The sequence below is a fragment of the Saccostrea cucullata genome, unplaced genomic scaffold, assembly GCF_032062105.1.
Source record: "Saccostrea cucullata isolate Sc308-1 unplaced genomic scaffold, CSIRO_AGI_Scuc_v1 ctg2000, whole genome shotgun sequence".
NCBI lineage: Eukaryota > Metazoa > Mollusca > Bivalvia > Ostreida > Ostreidae > Saccostrea > Saccostrea cuccullata.
In genome coordinates, this window is record NW_026925197.1 from 137,307 (window position 1) to 156,371 (window position 19,065).

The following is a 19,065-nucleotide window of genomic DNA, read 5'->3' on the forward strand; positions in this document are numbered from 1 at the left end:
CCATAAATCCGTGAGTCCTCTTTATTCAATTCAACTAGGGAACATTGTTTTATACTAGTAACATTCAAACTCATCTCTATTTCAACAAGTACTAAAATTAAAATATTTATTTAATTTGATTAATAATTTATGATTTGATGTATGAAACAATGAGGAAAATCAAATATCTCGGTATTTCCTTTGCCTGTAACAGCTTTGATTATTCTCTGCTTTGACTTCATCGGGAACTTGTTGATTAAAGATGAAATTAAATTTTTGATACCAATACGAGAAAATACATTGGAAATAAAAGCTCTAATAAACTCCGAAAGTTTACTTTATTTTTTTTTCTTTCAGAATGTAAGCAAATATAATTTTGATATTTGATTCAGTCAAAAACAAGAAAAGAAATCCTTCTTAAAACTTTTCATTGGGAAATTAACCTTAGTTACTGCTTTTCATATAGTGTATTTAAAAGATGGTTAATTAAAAATTGATTGCATATTGCATAGTAAACGATAATTAGGTGTTCATCCGAGTAATTTTGTTTTATCTTTACTCCAAACAACAGAATATATTTTCTTACTCGTATAGAAATTCGCGACAGTTTGTAAAGATATTACCTATGAATAAAACCGGGTATACTTGATTGATAAGATTTTTACTACGTATAATTCATTTAAATTTGTAGAAATAATTTTGAAAATGAGAAAAAAAACTGATTTTAATTAATCAAGAGAAAACTTGATTTATTAACTTTCTTTGTTTTCTTTACTTCATAAGCTGCCCTTGATGATTGAAAGACTTCTAAAAAGTACGGTTATCGAGCATTTGTATTTTAATCTTCGATAGATTTTTTTTTATACAATCATTTCAAATCTGAATGTATCCTAATTTGTGATGTAGTATTTTTATTTTCTGGAACTAGCAAGTTCTTGTCTGTTGCAGTATTGAAGATAGAATTGACATTTAAAAATTAGTTGCTACAAACGATGCATATTATACAATATAAATACTTGCAGTATCATGAACAGGAATTGAAATTTACATTTTAGGGTCGGAGTTGTGTAATTTAAAACACCAAGGATACTTTTTAAACATACTTCTGATCAACAACAATCTTTCTGATCAATCACTTTAGATTTTGGTCTTGATTGAGACTCTAAATTCCTTATTTATCAGTTTAAGGTACAGATTGACCAGATGGAGAACCCATGGGGGATAGTGATAGCTGTTGCAGCATTTCTCATTCAATTCATTACGTTGGGAATCTGTCTTTCTTTTGGTATCTATGTTATAGAGCTACAAAATGAGTTTGATTCGGGCTTATCAATAATTTCTTCTGTCGGTTTAATACATCTTGGATTTCAGTTGGGCTCAGGTCTGTATAAGTTTAATAATTAATTTAATAATAGTTTAATAAGTTGTAATAATTATACTTATACATAAAATACTACTTACTTTAAGGCCCGTTTGCCAGTTTCCTTATGCGGAAGATGTCTTACAGAAAGGTTTGTTTATTGGGCGCCATAATGAGTAGTGTCGGGCTATCTGTGTTACCATTTACTCCAAATATACCATACCTGATAGTGTTCTTCGGAGTTATAACTGGTAAGTTTTTTAACTCACCTTAGCTGAAAGCTCAAGTGAGCTTTTCTGATCACCTTTTGTCTGTCCGTCTGTCCATCTATAAACTTTTTATATTATCAACCTCTTCTCAAGAACCACTAGGCCAATTTTGACCAAACTTGGTACAATATAAATTGTGTCTTCTTCCAAGGGGAGATAATCAAGAAAAGTCCATCATGTCATACTAGTAGCACGTGTTTCGCTTTTAATTATCAAATATTATTATGTATCAATCAAAAATATTTTACTTGTATATATATCAAGTAAAAACAGGGTGTTTCAGCAAGCAAGTCCCACATTGTTGTTTCTGGGAAGAAGTGTTTTTTAACTGCTTATTGCCGAAATACTTCAACCATACTCTTGATAGTCACAATTATTAATTTTTACTCCACAATATTATTTTTGCTGCAGTAAAACACGGACATTGTTACTCATAATGAAATGTAGTTTTACGCCTGTAAAAGTATTTTACTAAGTGAAAATCATTTACTTACTCACTGGGGTAAAATACTTTGTGGTCATTTAACTAACGATTTACTGTGTTTGATATTTCATGTATTTATTCATTTTAGGCATTGGATTTTGTTTACTATATCTTCCTACCCACACTTTATCTGTTCTGTGGTTTGATAAAAATAAAGGGCTGGTTACAGGAATCGTCACTTCCGGTTCCTCGCTTGGAGGTGTTGTGTTTCCACACTTGATTGAATTTCTAATTGAGGTGTTCGGATGGAGAGGTTCGTTTTATATTCTAGCAGCAGTGAATTTACAAACAGTGCTCCTCTCTGGTCTAATGAGGGAATCTCCGATTCAACGGTCATGGAAAAAATTTAAAACGAAGAATATCGCCGATGACAATGATTTCACTGAGAGCACAATTTATACAATCACTGAAATAAATGGAGGCCTGAATTATCAAAATGGGACATGTAAGAACAATTCTTCGGGTATAGATGTCTCCAAGAAAATTACGAAAGGACAGAGAAAGAAACTGATAGAAGAAAAGTCAAGAGCGACGAGTTTAATGACTAACTTACCGTATGTTATTTACACGATAAATAACCTTTTGTGGAAATTTGGTTCTTCTGTGCACCTGCTTCTTGGACCAGATTATTACACGAAAGTTGGTCTTGATGGAACCCAAGCAGCATCGCTCGTATCCATTGATCAAGGCGCAATGGTAGTTGGTTCCGTTATTGGTGGAATTCTTGGAAACCATCGGAAAATCAACCGGTGTCTCTTGTTCATGGCCACAAATTTTGTGTCGGGCTTCTGTCTCCTCGCTTTTTCAGTACCGCTATTTCACACAATGGACGCATTCGCCATTTTGAATTCTTTGTATGGAGTGAGATTCGGGATATCCCTCGGATTGTTGGTAATTCTTTTGTCTGACTTCGTTGGAAGTGAGCTGAGTGGGGAAAGTATGGGATATCTAACTCTAGTCTCCGGGGCGGGAACGCTCCTGGGACCACCTTTAGGAGGTACATGTTCTAAAACATTTTCTATACTTAGATGATTTATTTATCTTGATGTTACCATGAGCAATGCAAAAACATTTATATAAAATGTACCTCACTTCAGTCTCTGACGTATATTTAACTGAAATGTATGCATTGATTCTTCAACATATAATGCTAATACATGCAGTGCACGAGATTTAATGCAAATATGCAGCAAAAATAAAAGCTTTCAGTCTGAGATAATTAAATATGAAAATAGAATACGTGAAAGAGGTTGACCAGGCCTCTGTTCAACAAAGCGCGCGCTCGCGAACATTTCTATTGGAAGTATTAGGAATTTTGGCGAGCGCTGCCAGGCCTCATATTACTTATTTTTCGTTGTTGATTGATCATTTTGCTAATGCATAGTTACTTCCTAATGCATGGTTACTTCCATGGCTGCTATTGGAAATAAGCTATGAAATATAATAAATAGAAATCATAGAAAATAAAAACAACTAATTCATCTTTCTGATCCACAAAGGTTACCTGGTACAGGAAACAGGTTCGTACGCCATGGCGTATTACCCGGCAGGGGCGGCTACTCTGCTCAGTGGACTCGTGATGATGCTTGTTCCACTGAGAGACTGTTTCCGGCGGTCCAATACATATGTCATAACATCAACCGAGGAAGGGACATAAAATACAAATACATTCTCTAGTTGTTCTTATGGACGGTTTAATGGGCTGCATCAGTGTCTTTTCTTAATTTTTTGACTAAAAATCATTTAAAGCGTAAACTGCCCCAACCTAGGTTATACAGTATAACTTTGGTACATGTAGCCATTGGATTCATTCCTTCAGTAATAGGTAATCAGCGTGAAATGACCATGTAGTTAAAATGCAAAAAAAGTACATGTTCACCAGTGTTCACCTGTTCCAGTACGTTAGGGAGGCCACATAGATAAAGTAAAATACAAAGCTGAACCCTTGAGAAATTGCATTTTCTTTAGTTTAGAATCTGCAAGAGAGCTGCCCATAATAAGACTTTAATTTAGTATCCTTCGTTTGAGTTATGACTTTTAATTTTTTTTAATAATATATTTTTAAATATAATGAATATTTTCTCTCGAGGTTATTAAGTACTGTAATTCATTGAAAAAAGTTTGTGTCCCAAGGGTACTTAATGCTAAAAAATTTTGTCCCATGGTTTTCTTCGATGGAAATACTCATTGTTCTATGCCTGTTTGTATCGGTCCCATCATTGTGATAGATTTTGTCCAGTCCCTTACCTGTAATCAAAGCTATAATCAGCTGTTCATCAGAAATATCCGATCGTTTTACAATCGATATGTGATCTGTTGGAATTTATAGTAAAATAAAGATGTTTATCAGGTTAATTCTTACACTGAAGAAATGCATGCATTTACTCATATAAGGAATGAGGAGGAGGAGCTAGAAACGAGGCTCTATAATCAGCTGGATTTTTACTTAATTAAACCAGGGACGTAGATCACTGAAAATTTCAAAATCACCGAAAGTTTTTAAGACAATTTCAAGATTCGTTTTTTTTATTTGCTGATTAAAAACTGGGCGAAAAGAATGATGTTTCAAAATATGATCGTATGCCAAGCAAGACAATATTTTTTATTGCGATGATGTAAATCATTCCTCATTATATGTCTATGAGGATTTTTTTTCCTCAAATTATCATATTTTGGACATTAAGGTATAAAATGAAAGAAGATGGGGGGACAAGGCGGGCAGAAAGCCTATAGCGTAAGATATTAAGAAAGCATTTTCAATATGTGAATTGAGTATTTAGATTAACTCCTCATTATGGAAATTTATGAATTAATGAGGAAAAAAATTCTAAAAGAAAAAATATCTCTTAAAATTTTTTTCTTTTAAAATACATATTAGATGGTATTCGTGGGATTCAAACCCCCTAGCAATAAAAATCCGAGTAATCATACTGCTTTGAGACTAACGCGATAACTACTATGCTACATGGCTCATGATGATTGTGGGTATTTAAATCATGTTTGTGATATAACCCTTGACTTAATGGACTGGAAGTATTTCTCGGAAATTTGCGAATGTTTGCCGTAAAAGTGTACTTTAAAGGTGTAATGGGTTAATCGCTCCATGTTTTTGTAAACCAAAAATGTATATTTTACTTTAAGGATTATCTTTCAAAAAATGGAGCTAAGACCCACTCATATCATAGAAAAATTGTAAAAGTATGGGAAAATGATCGTTTTTGTTCTTTTTAAGGAGGTGGGTCAACAAATTAATCCCAAATTAATCACCAGAATTAACTTATTTTTTTAGATACGGTATCTTTAGCTATCAACTATCATTTGACAAAGAAAAAAAAATCAAAGATTTTAGCTTTAGAATTTGATCATATTTGTATATCTTTATATGGAGCTCTCCTTTTAAAGGAGATTGAAATAGTCTAAAAATGGTTTTGGTAGAGTTAATGTGTGTATACTTTTCCAAAGCATATATTTTAAGGTTTTGTGGAATTTTTATAAATTGTAGAGATTTTACATTTAGTTTACTTTAGTATTAGATGAAATATCATATTAAATTAGGATATAATTGATATAATTGATATTTAATTTTTCACTTCTTATCTGTCGATCTATTATTCTATGTAAGATTTGGAATTGTAACCATTGAAATTTTGATTCTTGGGTTATTTTGAAAGGTAGCTCAAAAATTTTTTTCCCAGTATTTTTCACTAAATTCTTTCCCATTTTCACTCCATTTTATAATGTTATAATCCCCCTTTTTTTATTCCTAATGAGAACATTATACATACCATTACTCTTCAAGAAAATTTCAAGGCTGGATGGAAGCATCGGTCTAGGCATTGGCTTTATTTCATAACTCTTAAAACATGATAGTTAAATATTCAAGTTATTTTGAATAAAATCAAAACTGTAAAAGTTTCCATATAAATCTAAGAAATCATTGATAAAAACAAAGCCCAAATTAAAGTTACTTTTGATGAAAATTGACTGGCCAACAATAGTAACCTCTGGATTATGCCATATGTGTTCTTGGAGAGGACTTAAATCAGCTATAGCTTTAGCCTGGTTTACTTTACACCAGCTAGAGAAAACATCTTTCCAAAACTTATTTTTCGTGGTTCTACTCAGATTCCTAATAATGTCAATTCCAAACAGCCAAAGATGATTTATACTTACCCAAGGATTTAACTGAAGTTTCTATTGCACGTGAGACAGGATGTGTGGAAAACAAAAAGCATTCCCAAATGTAACATGATAATTATGTTTTGCTCTCAGGATAATTTTCTTTTTTAAAAAAATTGTTTTTAAGTATTTTATTTAGAAATAAATCTTATTGTCACTGCTTATCTTCACAAAGTTTTTTTTAAGACAATGAGTTGAAATAAACATTGCGTAGAGGAAATGCTTATTACATGTTTATCTTAGTAACATGTTTTTTAACTTAAAAAACAGAAAATATTTTTTTTTAATTTGTAAAAAATATTTTTAAGGGGAGGGGGATGAAAAGAAAGATTGCATTATTAAAAGATACAAAATTTATTAATTTTCTGTAATTACACATCCATCACCTGTATGTTAAGGTAATTTCTGATGGTTAAAAGCTTTTCAAATTAACAGTTTTGTAAGTTGAAATCAATCATGTGTTTTTGAGCCGAAGGCTCAAGTTAGCTTTTCTGATCAAAATTTGCCCGTTGTCTGTCGTCGTTGTCGTTGTTGTTGTCGTAAACTTTTCACATTTTCATCTTCCTCTCAAGAACCACTGGACCAATTTCAACCAAACTTACTACAAAGTACCCTTGGGTAAAGGGGATTCAAGTTTGTTCAAATGTTTGTTCACGCCATCTTCCAAGGGGAGGTAGTTATGAATTAGTGAAAAATTAATGGCATTTTTTTTAAATCTCTTCTCAAGAACCACTGGGCCAGGAAAGATGAAACTCATGTGGAATCATCCTCAGGTAGTGTTAATTAAAATTTGTTAAAATCATGACCCCCGGGGCAATGGTGGGACCACAATGGCCAATCAAAGTTGAACATAGGAATATATAGGAAAAATCTTTGAAACTCTTCTCAAGATCCATAGGGACAGGAAAGATGAAAGTCATGTTAAGTAACCCATAGGTAATGTGTATTCAGGTTTGTTCGACTCATGAACTCATGTTCATGAGTTCAACTCATGAACTCATGAACAACTCATGAGCACTGTGGTAGGGTGGGGCCACAATGGCCGATCAATGTTTTACAAAGGAATATACAGGTAAAATCTTTAAAAATTTTCTTCTCAAGAACCATTGGATAAGGAAAGATGAAAGTCGTGTTGATTCCTCCTCAGACAGTGTACATTCATGTTTGTTCAAATCATGGCCCTTGGGGTAGGAGGAGGGTTATAATATCCAATCAAATTTTTACAAAGGAATATATACCGGGGTACCTAGGAAAAATCTTTCAAAAATCTTCTTCGCAAGAACCATAGGAACAGGAAAGATGAAACTCATGTTGAATCATCCTCAGATAATGTTCATTTAAATTCAAATCATGACCCCCTGGGCAAGGTTGATGCCACAATGACCCATTAATGTTTTACTTATGAATATATACTCTCTGAGAAATCTTTGAAAATTTTCTTTTCAAAAACCATTGGGATAGGAAGATAAAACTCATGTTGAGTCATCCTCAGAAAGATTCAAATTTGTTCAAATCATGACCCCCTGGGCAAGGTTGAGGCCACAATGACCCATCAATGTTTTACATAGGAATATTTACTTAAGAGAAATCATTGAAAATTTTCTTTTCAAGAACCATTAGGATAGGAAAGATGAAACTAATGTTGCATCATCCTCAGATAGTGTACCGTATATACTCGCCTATAAGTCGGCCCGCCTATAAGTCGGTTGTATTTTCTTAGGTAATTTTGAAGAGATTAACCATTGACCCGCTTATAAGTCGGTCCAACTTTTTACAATAATCGGCTGAGAATTTTAAATTAAAAGCAACAGGTTTTAATTAATATTTATGCATTTAAGTTTGTTCAAATAATGGCCCTCAGGGGTAGGGTGGGGTCACAATGGCTGATCAATGTTTTACATTGGAATATATAGATAAATCTTTAAAAATTTTCTTCTCAAGTACTGCAAAGCCATGATTAGTGATATTTTAATGGAATCTTCCTCAGATAGTGTACATTCTAGTTTGTTCAAATCATAACCCAAAGGAATAGGGTGGGGCCACAATGGGGGATCCAACTTTTACATTAAAATATATTTTTAGAAATTCTTTTTCTAAAAAATTGCAAAGTCATGATTAGTGATATTTATATGGAAACATCCTCTGGTAGTGCAGAATTAAATTTGTTTAAATCATAACCTCCAAGGGTAGGGAAGGGACTCAATGGTGGATCAAAGTTTACATAGTAAAATAAAGGGAAAAATCATAGTAACAGAAAAAACTATGTTAAGTTTTATTGACATGTAAGCATCCTCGTGTATTGAAGATTTAAATTTGTTCAAATCATGAGTACCCTTTGGAGTAGGGAGAAATGATTGGGAGTCAAATTCAAATTATTACATACTAATATATACAAACAAAATGTTTTAAAAAATCATAAAGATCTTTTTCATAAGAACTTTTTCAAGAAGGTATATGCAGAATTGATATGGAGGCATTGTCAAATAGTATTAAAATTCAACCCCCCAACCCACTTCCTAAGTAAACTTTTCAATTCTGATCTGATTTGTGCTTTTTTCCTAGCCGATGTGCTAAGGTGAGCGATGTGGCCTCTAGGCCTCTTGGTTTTTTGTTTTGTTTTTAAATTTATTATAATTTATACATCGTTTTTTTCTTCATATTAATGTTTTTTTTTTTTCATTCACATCATTGTTTTTTATATTATTTAATTTTTTGAAATAATTTTGTTCGATGGTTTTTATTTTTTTTTTTTTTTGTTTTTTTGTTTTTTTTTTTTGGGGGGGGGGGGGGTATGTATTTATGTATTAATATTTTTTTCGGTTATAGATGACAAAATTCTTTGACATTTTCTCATAAGTTAAAGCCATAACAGGTTATATGATTTTAAGTATATGCAGTATCACGAGCAAATAGTGAAATTTACATTCTAGGGACGTTTTACCTTATAGTTTGCCAATAGGTTGCCCGTAGAAAGGTGCAACAATGATGTAATATCCACTGGAAACTTGTATTTCATCACTTTTGTCGAGATCCTGAAATTTAGGACACCAAGGACACTTTAAAAAATACTTTTGTTCAACAGCAATCAAATTATAAATCATTCTAGCTTTTGGTCGTGATTGAGACTCTAAATTCATTTTATCTAAGTTTTAGATACAGGTTGAAGACATGGAGAATCCATGGGGGATAGTTATAGCCGCTGCAGCGTTTCTCATTCAATTCATTACGTTCGGAATCTGTCTTTCTTTTGGTATCTACGTTATAGAACTACAAAATGAGTTTGATTCGGGCTTATCAATCATATCTTCTATAGGTTCAATACATATGGGATTTCAGTTGGGCTCAGGTCAGTAAAAGTTTAATCTTATGTAAATTTTAAATACAATTTTTCAATATTCAACATAGGGCTTTATGATAACAAATTTGTATTTTGATTAACGTTATATAAGCTTGTATTCCTTAATTAAGTGTTGATATATACATGTTTATATCGCCTACTTATACATAACATCGTACTGCTTACTTTAAGGCCCGTTTGCCAGTTTCCTTATGCGGAAGATGTCTTACAGAAAGGTTTGTTTATTGGGCGCCATAATGAGTAGTGTCGGGCTATCGGTGTTACCATTTACTCCAAATATACCATACCTGATAGTGTTCTTCGGAGTTGTAACTGGTAAGTTTTTTATATCCATTTAGAGTATATTCATCATACCACATCTTGCGTTTCGTTATTAATTATCAAATATTGTTATGTATCAACAAACAAAAACGACAACAAATTATATTGGAAACTAATGAAAGATGCATTTAACGTTAAATCAACCTGTGGGGACAGCCAGTGACACTAGAGATCTATAGGGAGCAGATCTCTGTAGGAATTGCCGTATTTTAGACATAAACATCGCTATTTACAGAAAAAAGTCGCATGGAATATTTTTATTTATCGATGACTAGTGATGCCATAAAGCACATTCATTTACTTACCCCTAAAATCTACTTTACTATGCAGATATGATCTTCAAGCACAAGTCTCAGTGCATCACGCGAGAACTGTCATGGCTTCTGATGAGAACGACTGGTAAACAAGCAGATTTACTTTTTCTGGTTTTCGCTTTTAACGGCTATGTTGTTGACAGTTAATAAAAATTTCGTCTTTTTAGAAGAAATTAAGTTGAATGTAAAAAAAAATATTTTGCCCACAGTCGCCCGTATTAAAAAAATATATTTGCACCATTACGGAGATGCTGTTGAATTGTAACCCTCTCCAGAAAATATCAGATTAAAAAAATCGGAGATGGCTAAATTTTTGCAGCCAACATGTAACGAGTACAAACAGGGTGTTTCAGCGAACAGGTCCGAGGTTTTGTGGTTTCAATTTAAAAAAAGAAACACAAATATATAAATTTCAAATCGATGAACTAAATATATTTTAATAATTTTGTTCTTTGGATAATTAAATCAAGATGTCCAATTGATATTAATGTATTTTATGGAGATTTCAACAAAGCACAAAAATGAAAATGAACAATAGGCATTCGTAAGAAAAAAATTGCTTTAAGATCTAGAGATTAGTTTTACATAATTTAATAATCTTTAATTACTGCCGATATACTTCAATCATGGTCTTGCTAATCATAATTATTTGTTTTTAATCAACAAAATTATTTTTGCTGCAGTCAAATGACAGTAAAACACGTTGCTACTCATAATGAAATAGTTTTATTCCTGTAATAGTATTTTAATCAGTGAAAACCATTTATCTCCCCGCTGAGGTAAAATACTTTGTGGTCATTTAACTCACTACTTACTGTGTTGGATTATTTGTGTATTTATTCATTTTAGGCATTGGATTTTGTTTACTATATCTTCCTACCCACACTTTATCTGTTCTGTGGTTTGATAAAAATAAAGGGCTGGTTACAGGAATCGTCACTTCCGGTTCCTTGCTTGGTGGCGTTGTATTTCCACACTTGATTGAACTTCTAATTGAGGTGTTCGGATGGAGAGGTTCGTTTTATATTCTCGCAGCAGTGAATTTACAAACAGTGCTACTCTCTGGTTTGATGAGAGAGTCGCCGGTTCAACGATCATGGAAAAAATTAAAAACTAAGAATATCACCAATGACAATGATTTCACTGAGAGCACAATTTATACAATCACTGAAATAAATGGAGGCATAAATTATCAAAATGGGACATCTAAGAACAATTCTTCGGGTATACAAGATGTTTCTAAGAAAATTACGAAAAGACAGAGAAAGAAACCACTACAAGAAAAATCAAGAGCGTTGAAACTAATGACTAACTTACCGTATGTTATTTATATGATAAACAATCTTTTGTGGAATTTTGGTGCTTCTGTGCACCTACTTCTTGGACCAGATTATTACACGAAAGTGGGTCTTGATGTAACCCAAGCAGCATCACTCGTATCCATTGATCAAGGCGCAATGGCCGTTGGTTCCGTTATTGGTGGAATTCTGGGAAACCATCGGAAAATCAACCGATGTCTCTTGTTCATGGCCACAAATTTTGTGTCGGGCTTCTGTCTCCTCGCTTTTTCAGTACCGCAATTTCACACAATGGAGGCATTTGTCATTTTGAATTGTTTGTATGGATTGAGTTTCGGGACATCCCTCGGATTGTTGGTAATTCTTTTGTCTGACTTTGTTGGAAGTGAACTGCTTGGGGAAGGCATGGGATATCTGACTCTAGCCTGCGGAGCGGGAACGTTCTTAGGACCACCTTTAGGAGGTACATGTACTAAAAGTCTAAAACCTTTTCTATACTTAGATTTTTTGTATGTTTTTTTATGCAAATACTTGATCAGACATGTTTACTAGTATTTAACTGAAATTTATGCATTGATTCTTCCACAAATAATGCAAACACTGTATACATGAAAATGCAAATATTCAGCAAAAAATAAAAGCTTTCAGTCATATTATAATTAAATATGAAAATAGAATACGTGAAAGAGGTAGATTTTATTATTAACTGCTTATTGTTTTTGACCATATGTATAGAATATGTTTAAATTTAAATGATCAGTTAGCTTATTCATAGTTATTTCCATGACTGCTATTGGAAATGAAATATGAACATTTCATAGAGTATAAAAACAACTAACACGTCCACAAAGGTTATCTAGTAAATACAAAATTTTCATTTTTTTGAGTGGCTTTGATGGTTGTTCCAGTGAAAGATGAAATCATAACATCAACCGATAAAGGGGAATAAAAACATTTTTAAAAAATAAATAAAACATTCTTTAGTTGCTTTCATGGATGGTTTAATGGGCCGTCCAGTGTCTTTTCTTAATTTTTTGACTACAAATCTATTCGTAGTTGACATTTAAAGCTTAAATAACCCCTGCCCAGGTTATACAGTATAACTTTTATAAATGAATGATTCCTTAAACATTTTCATAAATAATTAGCGTAAAAAGACAATGTTGTTAAAATGCGAAAAAAGTACATGTTCACCAGTGTTCACCTGTTACTGCTGGTTGCACATAGATTAGTTAAAATACAAGAGCTATACCCTAAATTTTAAGTCCTTTAATATTTCTTACCATGTAATATTTAGAAATTTTCCTTTGGTGCAGAATATATAAAAAATCAATATAATTTAATTCTGGTTGTAACGCTGTATTTGATTGGATAAAAAATTATGGATATAAAATGGGTTGCCTACGTCACAATGACTTACGTCAACAACGTATCAATCCGCCTGACGTTACATTCAAATTTTGTACAAATTAAAGTCAATTTGTTAGAACATTCTCTTTTTTCTTACAACAAATTAATGAAAATTAAATTATAACAACAGCTTCCATTTTACAACATGGCGTATTAAAAACGCTGGCAGGGGTTTATACCATATAAAAAAATTAATTCATTCCTTCTTAAAACATATTTTTAAGCGGATCTTCAAAAATCTAAAAATACACTGATCTAAAACAAACAAGCTCTTAACGGATGGTTGTTCCAGTGAGAGACTGTTTCCGGCGGTCCAGTACATATGTCATAACATCAACCGAGAAAGGGAAATAAAATACTAGTACAAATACATTCTCTAGTTGTTTTTATGGACGGTTTAATGGGCCGCATCAGTGTTTTTTCTTAATTTTTTGACTACCAATCGTTTAAACCGTAAACTGCCCCAACCCAGGTTATACAGTATAACTTTGATGCCTGTAGCTATTGGATTCATACCTTAAATAATTAAGGAATCACTGTCTAGTTAGTATAGTATGCCAGGGCATCAACAATAGTGAGAAACATGGGATAATTTGCATAACGGGCGAAACATGGGATAATTTGCATAACGGGCGAAGCCCGTTATGCATAAATTATCCCATGTTTCCCACTATTGTTGATGTCCCTTGCATACTATACTAACTAGACAGTGATTCCTTATATTTCCATTTCATTGTGAAATAAAATTGTAGATTTAGACTTTAAAAATGCAGACATAGATTTAAATTACACGAGGATTCCCATCCCAATTTCAATAGTCCTCGCCCACTGACGTCAAACACAAAGGCAGCCGCACGAGATTTTCATGCATATTTGGCCTCCTTAGCGTCAGACTCAGAGACAGATGCGCACGAGATTTGCATGCATATTAGGCCTCCTTAGCTCCTGACTAATTGACCTGCCTAATTTACATTTCGGTAGAATGATCAAGAAATTAACTCCGCTAACTTTCAAAGAGATATCACAGAGAGAAAAATTAGAAATGGAAATATTAGGTTATCAGCGTAAAATGACCATGTAGTTAAAGTACATGTTCACCATTGTCACCTATTCCAGTAGGTTGTGTGTGTGTGTGTGTGTGTGTGTGTAAGGGGGGGGGGCACATAGATATAGTAAAATACAAAAGCTGAACCCTAGATTTTAAATCCTTTATTTTTTTACCACGCAATATTTGAGAAATTGCATTTCATTTAGTGCAGAATCTGCGTGAGAGCTGCCCATAATAACACTTTAATTGAAATCAATACAGACTAAAAATACACTGATCTGAATCAAACAAGCTACTTACCGGTAATCACAACTATAATCAGCTGTTCATTAGAAATATAAACCAGATCACTGGTACAAGAGGTACATATATACATATATACAAGCAACAATTGCAGTCAAGGGTCAAGAAATACTACGTAGACAAGTACATAAAGAAAAGAAGAAAAGAATGAGATAATCATATAGTCAGTGACATATAAAACACATGGAGGATTCAAGAAGGACAGACAGTTTTGAAATTTTTCTTTATAAATTTTGACAATGATTTTTGTATTTCTACATTATTACTGTTCGTTTTACAATCGATATGCGAATCCGTTTGAAATTATAGTCAAATATGAAAAGATATTTTTCATGTTAATTTTTACATCGAAGAAATACATTTACTTAGATAAGGAAATGAGGGGGAGGAGCTAGAAACAAGACTCTACTCAACTCAACTGGATTTTCACTTAATTAATCCAGGAACGTAGATCCCTGATAATTTCAATATCATCGACCGTTTTCAAGATAATTGCAAGAATCATTTTTTATTCGCTGATAAAAAGCTGAAGGGAAAGATCGATATTTCAAAACATGATCGTATGCCAAGCAATACTTTTTTAAAATTGGATGACGTATTTAAATCATTTCTCGAGAACATACAATTATATGCCTTGAGGAATTTTGTTCCTCAAATTGTCATATTTTGGACATATACGTATAAATAACTATGTACATGTACCAACAAAGACCAAAGATTTCATTGAAGCTTTCGTTGAAGATTTATCTTGTCACTTGAGACAGGATATGTGTACAATAAAAAGCAGTCCCAAATCTAGCATGAAAATTTTATTTTCCACTCAGGATAATTTTCGTGAAAAAAATATGAATTTTCTTTCTTTTAAAAGTATTTTATTTAGAAATAAATCTTATTGATCAATACTGTTTTTCTTCACAAAGTGTTTTAAAGGACATTACGAATTTAAATGTACACTGCATAAAGTAAATATTACATGTTTATCCTAGTAATATTTTTGTTTTATCTTTACTTCAAAAAAAGAAAACATTTTCTTAAATTGAAGATATTAATTTTGGGGGAAAATGAAAAGAAACATTGCATTGTAAAAAGAAACACAATTTATTAATTTTCTTTAATTACACATCTATCACCTGTTTGTTAAAGATTTTCAAATTAACAGTTCTATTATTTGAAATCGAGCATGTGTTTTGTAATGTTATTCTTTTCTTTCAGCTATCATGCTCTTACCTGTTGCTGTCTTTGTTCTTTTCTTATATTATAATTTATTTATTTGCTTTTAATGTCCCCGTAATCGAAGATTCGGGGTATATAGTTTTTGTCGTGTCCGTCAGTCTGTGTCTGTCTGTCTGTTTGTCCGCAAAAACTTTAACCATAGCCATAACTTTTGATATACTGAAGCTATGACTTTCATTTTCACATGTGTATTCCTTGTGACAAGACCTCTCTTTAGGTACCACCAAATTTGACCTTTGACCTTGACCTTGGAGTTTGACACACTTTTACACAAAAATTCCAAACTTTTATTTTGGCCATAACTTCTCAATGGTAGTGGCAATGTACTAGGACTTTCATGCTTCAAAAATGTATTTTTGTGACAAGACCTTCCTCTGGACACCACAACTTTGACCCTTTGACCTGGAAGATTTGCGTACTTAAAAAACTTTAACCTCAGCCATAACTTTGGAACGGTGAGAGCTAGGGCTTTCATACTTCTTATATTTAATCCTTGTGAGAAAACCTTTCTTTAGATGCCAAGAACTTTGACCTTGGCCTTGGAGTTTGGCCTACTTTTTAAAAAAAAAATTACCATAACTATTTAAGGGTTAGGGCTAGGGCTTTCAAACTTCTCATATTTAATCCTTGTGACAAGACCTTTCACTGGATACCAATCACATTGACCCTTTGACCTCAACCTTGAAGTTTGACCTACTTTTTAAAACCTTTATCCTTGGCTATAACTTTTGAACGCTTGGATTTAGGGCTCTCATACTTCACATATGTAATCCGTGTGACAAGACCTTTCTTTAGAAACCAACAAATTTGACCCTTTGACCTTGACCCTGGAACTTGACTTACCTTTAAGAAACTTTAAACTTGGTCATAACTTTTGAACAGGTGTTGCTAGGACTTTCATATGTTACAATTGTATTTTTTGTGGGTACAAACATTTAATTTGCATTTAAGAAAAGTTTATACTAATCTTTGCTTTGTTGCCATACGGACGCATCAGTGTTTTACAAACGCATCTTGTTTTCTTCATATTCTTGGGTTTTTTTTAGCTCACCTGAGCCGAAGGCTCAAGTGAGCTTTTCTGATCACATTTTGTCCGGCGTCCGTCTGTCCGTCTGTCTGTCTGTCTGTCTGTCTGTCTGTCTGTAAACTTTTCACATTTTCGACTTCTTCTCAAGAACCACTGGGCCAATTTCAACCAAACTTGCCACAAAGCATCCTTGGGTGAAGGGGATTCAAGTTTGTTCAAATGAAGGGCCACGCCCTCATTCAAGGGGAGATAATTGGGAATTAATGAAAATTTGGTGGCATGTTTTAAAAATCTTCTTCTCAAGAACCACTGTGCCAGGAAAGATGAAACTTATGGGGTAGCATCCTCAGGTAGTGTAGATTCAAGTTTGTTCAAATCATGACCCCCGGGGTAGGGCGGGGCCAAAATGGCCGACCAAAGTTTTACATAGAAATATATAGGAAAATTCTTTAAAAATCTTCTTCTCAAGAACCACTGTGCCAGGAAAGATGAAACTTATGGGGTAACATCCTCAGGTAGTGTAGATTGAAGTTTGTTCAAATTATGACCCCCAGGGGTAGGGCGGGGCCAAAATGGCCAACCAAAGTTTTACATAGAAATAATTATAGGAACATTTTTTAAACTTCTTCTCAAGAATGACAGAGCCATAATTCATTAAATTTATATGGAAGCATCCTCAGGTAGTGTAGATTCAAGTTTGTTCAAATCATGACCCCCGGGGGTAGGGCGGGGCCAAAATGGCCGACCAAAGTTTTACATAGAAATATATAGGAAAATTCTTTAAAAATTTTCTTCTCAAGAATGACAGAGCCATAATTCATCAAATTTATATGGAAGTATCCTCAGGTAGTGAAGATACAAGTTTGTTCAAATCATGACCCCCGGGGGTGGGGCGGGGCCAAAATGGCCGACCAAAGTTTTACAAAGAAATTAATGGGAAAATTCTTTAAAAATCTTCTTCTCAAGAATGACAAAGCCATTATTCATTATCTTTATATGGAAGCATCTTCAGGTAATGTAGATTCAAATTTGTTCAAATCATGACCCCAGGGGGTAGGGCGGGGCCAAAATGGCCGACCAAAGTTTTACATAGAAATATATGGGAAAATACTTTGAAGAATAGCAAATCCATGATTGATCATGGGATTACTTTTGGATTTTAACTTTTCAATAATAAACCAATTTCTACTTTTTCTAAGCTACAGTACTCAGGTGAGCGATGTGGCCCATGGGCCTCTTGTTTATTATTTGATTTTTTTTATTCATATTGTTTTTTTTTATTATTATTATTTATCTTATTAAATTATTTTGTTCGTCTGTTTGCTTTTTCCATATTTGTGAGGGGGGGGGGGGGGTATTTTTGTCGTGCTATTTTCTTGCAGAGTGATTCTTTGACATTTTCACGTAAGTTAATACAAAAGCGGGTTATACGATTTAAGTAGGCTATATGCAGTATCACGAACAAGTATTGAAATTTACAGTCTAGGGACGTTTCACCTTAAAGGTTGATACTGGGTTGCCCCTAGAAAAGTTCAATAATGATGTAGTTTTAACTGATAATTATAACTTATCTTTCATCACTTTTGTCGGGATCATGTTATTTAGAACATCGAGAACACCTTCGGGAGACTTTTTAGATAACCACTTTAGCTTTTGATAAAGTTTAAGACTCCAAAATCATTATTTTTCAGTTTTTGGTACATTGATTTGTGATGGAAAATCCATGGGGAATAGTGATAGCCGTCGCAGCGTTTCTCATTCAGTTCATTACGTTCGGAATCTGTCTTTCTTTTGGTATCTATGTTATAGAACTACAAAATGAGTTTGATACGGGCTTATCAATAATTTCTTCTGTCGGTTCAATACATATTGGATTTCAGTTGGGCTTAGGTCTGTATATGTTTTGGAATATGTAAATTGACTATATTATATTTCATATTCATGTTGTTTTTCATTATAACACACTATGCATTTTTTTTTTATATTTTATATATGTATCAATACGAGTGCTTTAATGTAGAAGATGAATTTCTTATAAGTTGGATGTTGTTACTTTTGAAAAATTACAATGTTGCAATGCAAAAATAAAAGTTTCTTCACTTTCAATTCATGAATGAAATTTTTGATAACATGCAGCCTTTTATCTTTTCGTGCAATCTTTGACTACATTACATTACCGTACATTACATAAGCTTGTATTCCTCAATTAACTGTTAAGGAGGCTGGGGGGGGGGGGGTCAACAAATTAACCACCAGATTTAACTTTTTTTTTTTAGATATATCTTAAGCTGTCAATTATCATCTGGCAAAGAAAAATTTCATACATTTTAGTTTCAAAATTTGTTCATTTTTGTATATCTTTATATGGAGCTCTTCTTCTAAAGGAGGTCAAAAAAGGAGTCTAAAAATGGCCATAACCCCCCAGCCCCTTTAACAGTATACATGTTTTGTATAACTTACTTGTTATGAAAAAAAAACTTAC

General features: G+C 33.1%; 3 protein-coding genes across 4 annotated transcripts in view; 2 read left to right on the top strand and 1 right to left on the bottom strand.

Moving 5' to 3' along the window:
* The window catches only part of LOC134268319 (monocarboxylate transporter 13-like), a 58,722-nt gene that overhangs the window by 37,059 nt on the left and 2,598 nt on the right, over positions 1-19,065 (top strand). The window contains exon 2 of one of the 2 annotated variants that reach the window (XM_062750563.1): positions 18,246-18,473. In XM_062750563.1, the coding sequence (XP_062606547.1) occupies positions 18,296-18,473 (178 nt within the window). In that variant the 5' untranslated portion in view covers positions 18,246-18,295. Of the gene's footprint in view, positions 1-17,968; positions 18,474-19,065 lie in introns of those variants that run through there. The other variant, XM_062750562.1, reaches the window with a different exon arrangement.
* The window catches only part of LOC134268321 (26S proteasome regulatory subunit 6A-B), a 56,941-nt gene that overhangs the window by 16,536 nt on the left and 21,340 nt on the right, over positions 1-19,065 (bottom strand). The window lies entirely within an intron of this gene.
* LOC134268320 (monocarboxylate transporter 13-like) lies at positions 1,081-3,764 on the top strand. Its single transcript, XM_062750564.1, has 4 exons — positions 1,081-1,360; positions 1,447-1,590; positions 2,181-3,089; positions 3,592-3,764. Exons 1-4 carry the CDS (start codon positions 1,183-1,185, stop codon positions 3,747-3,749), a joined length of 1,389 nt encoding a protein of 462 aa, XP_062606548.1. The 5' UTR covers positions 1,081-1,182; the 3' UTR covers positions 3,750-3,764.

Excerpts from the sequence above, each read along its gene's own strand:
- LOC134268320 (XM_062750564.1), top strand. The coding sequence starts at position 1,183 with ATGGAGAACCCATGGGGGATAGTGATAGCTGTTGCAGCATTTCTCATT. Across the intron at positions 1,361-1,446 it reads TGGATTTCAGTTGGGCTCAG|GCCCGTTTGCCAGTTTCCTT; the intron begins GTCTGTATAAGT and ends ACTTACTTTAAG. Across the intron at positions 3,090-3,591 it reads CCTGGGACCACCTTTAGGAG|GTTACCTGGTACAGGAAACA; the intron begins GTACATGTTCTA and ends TGATCCACAAAG.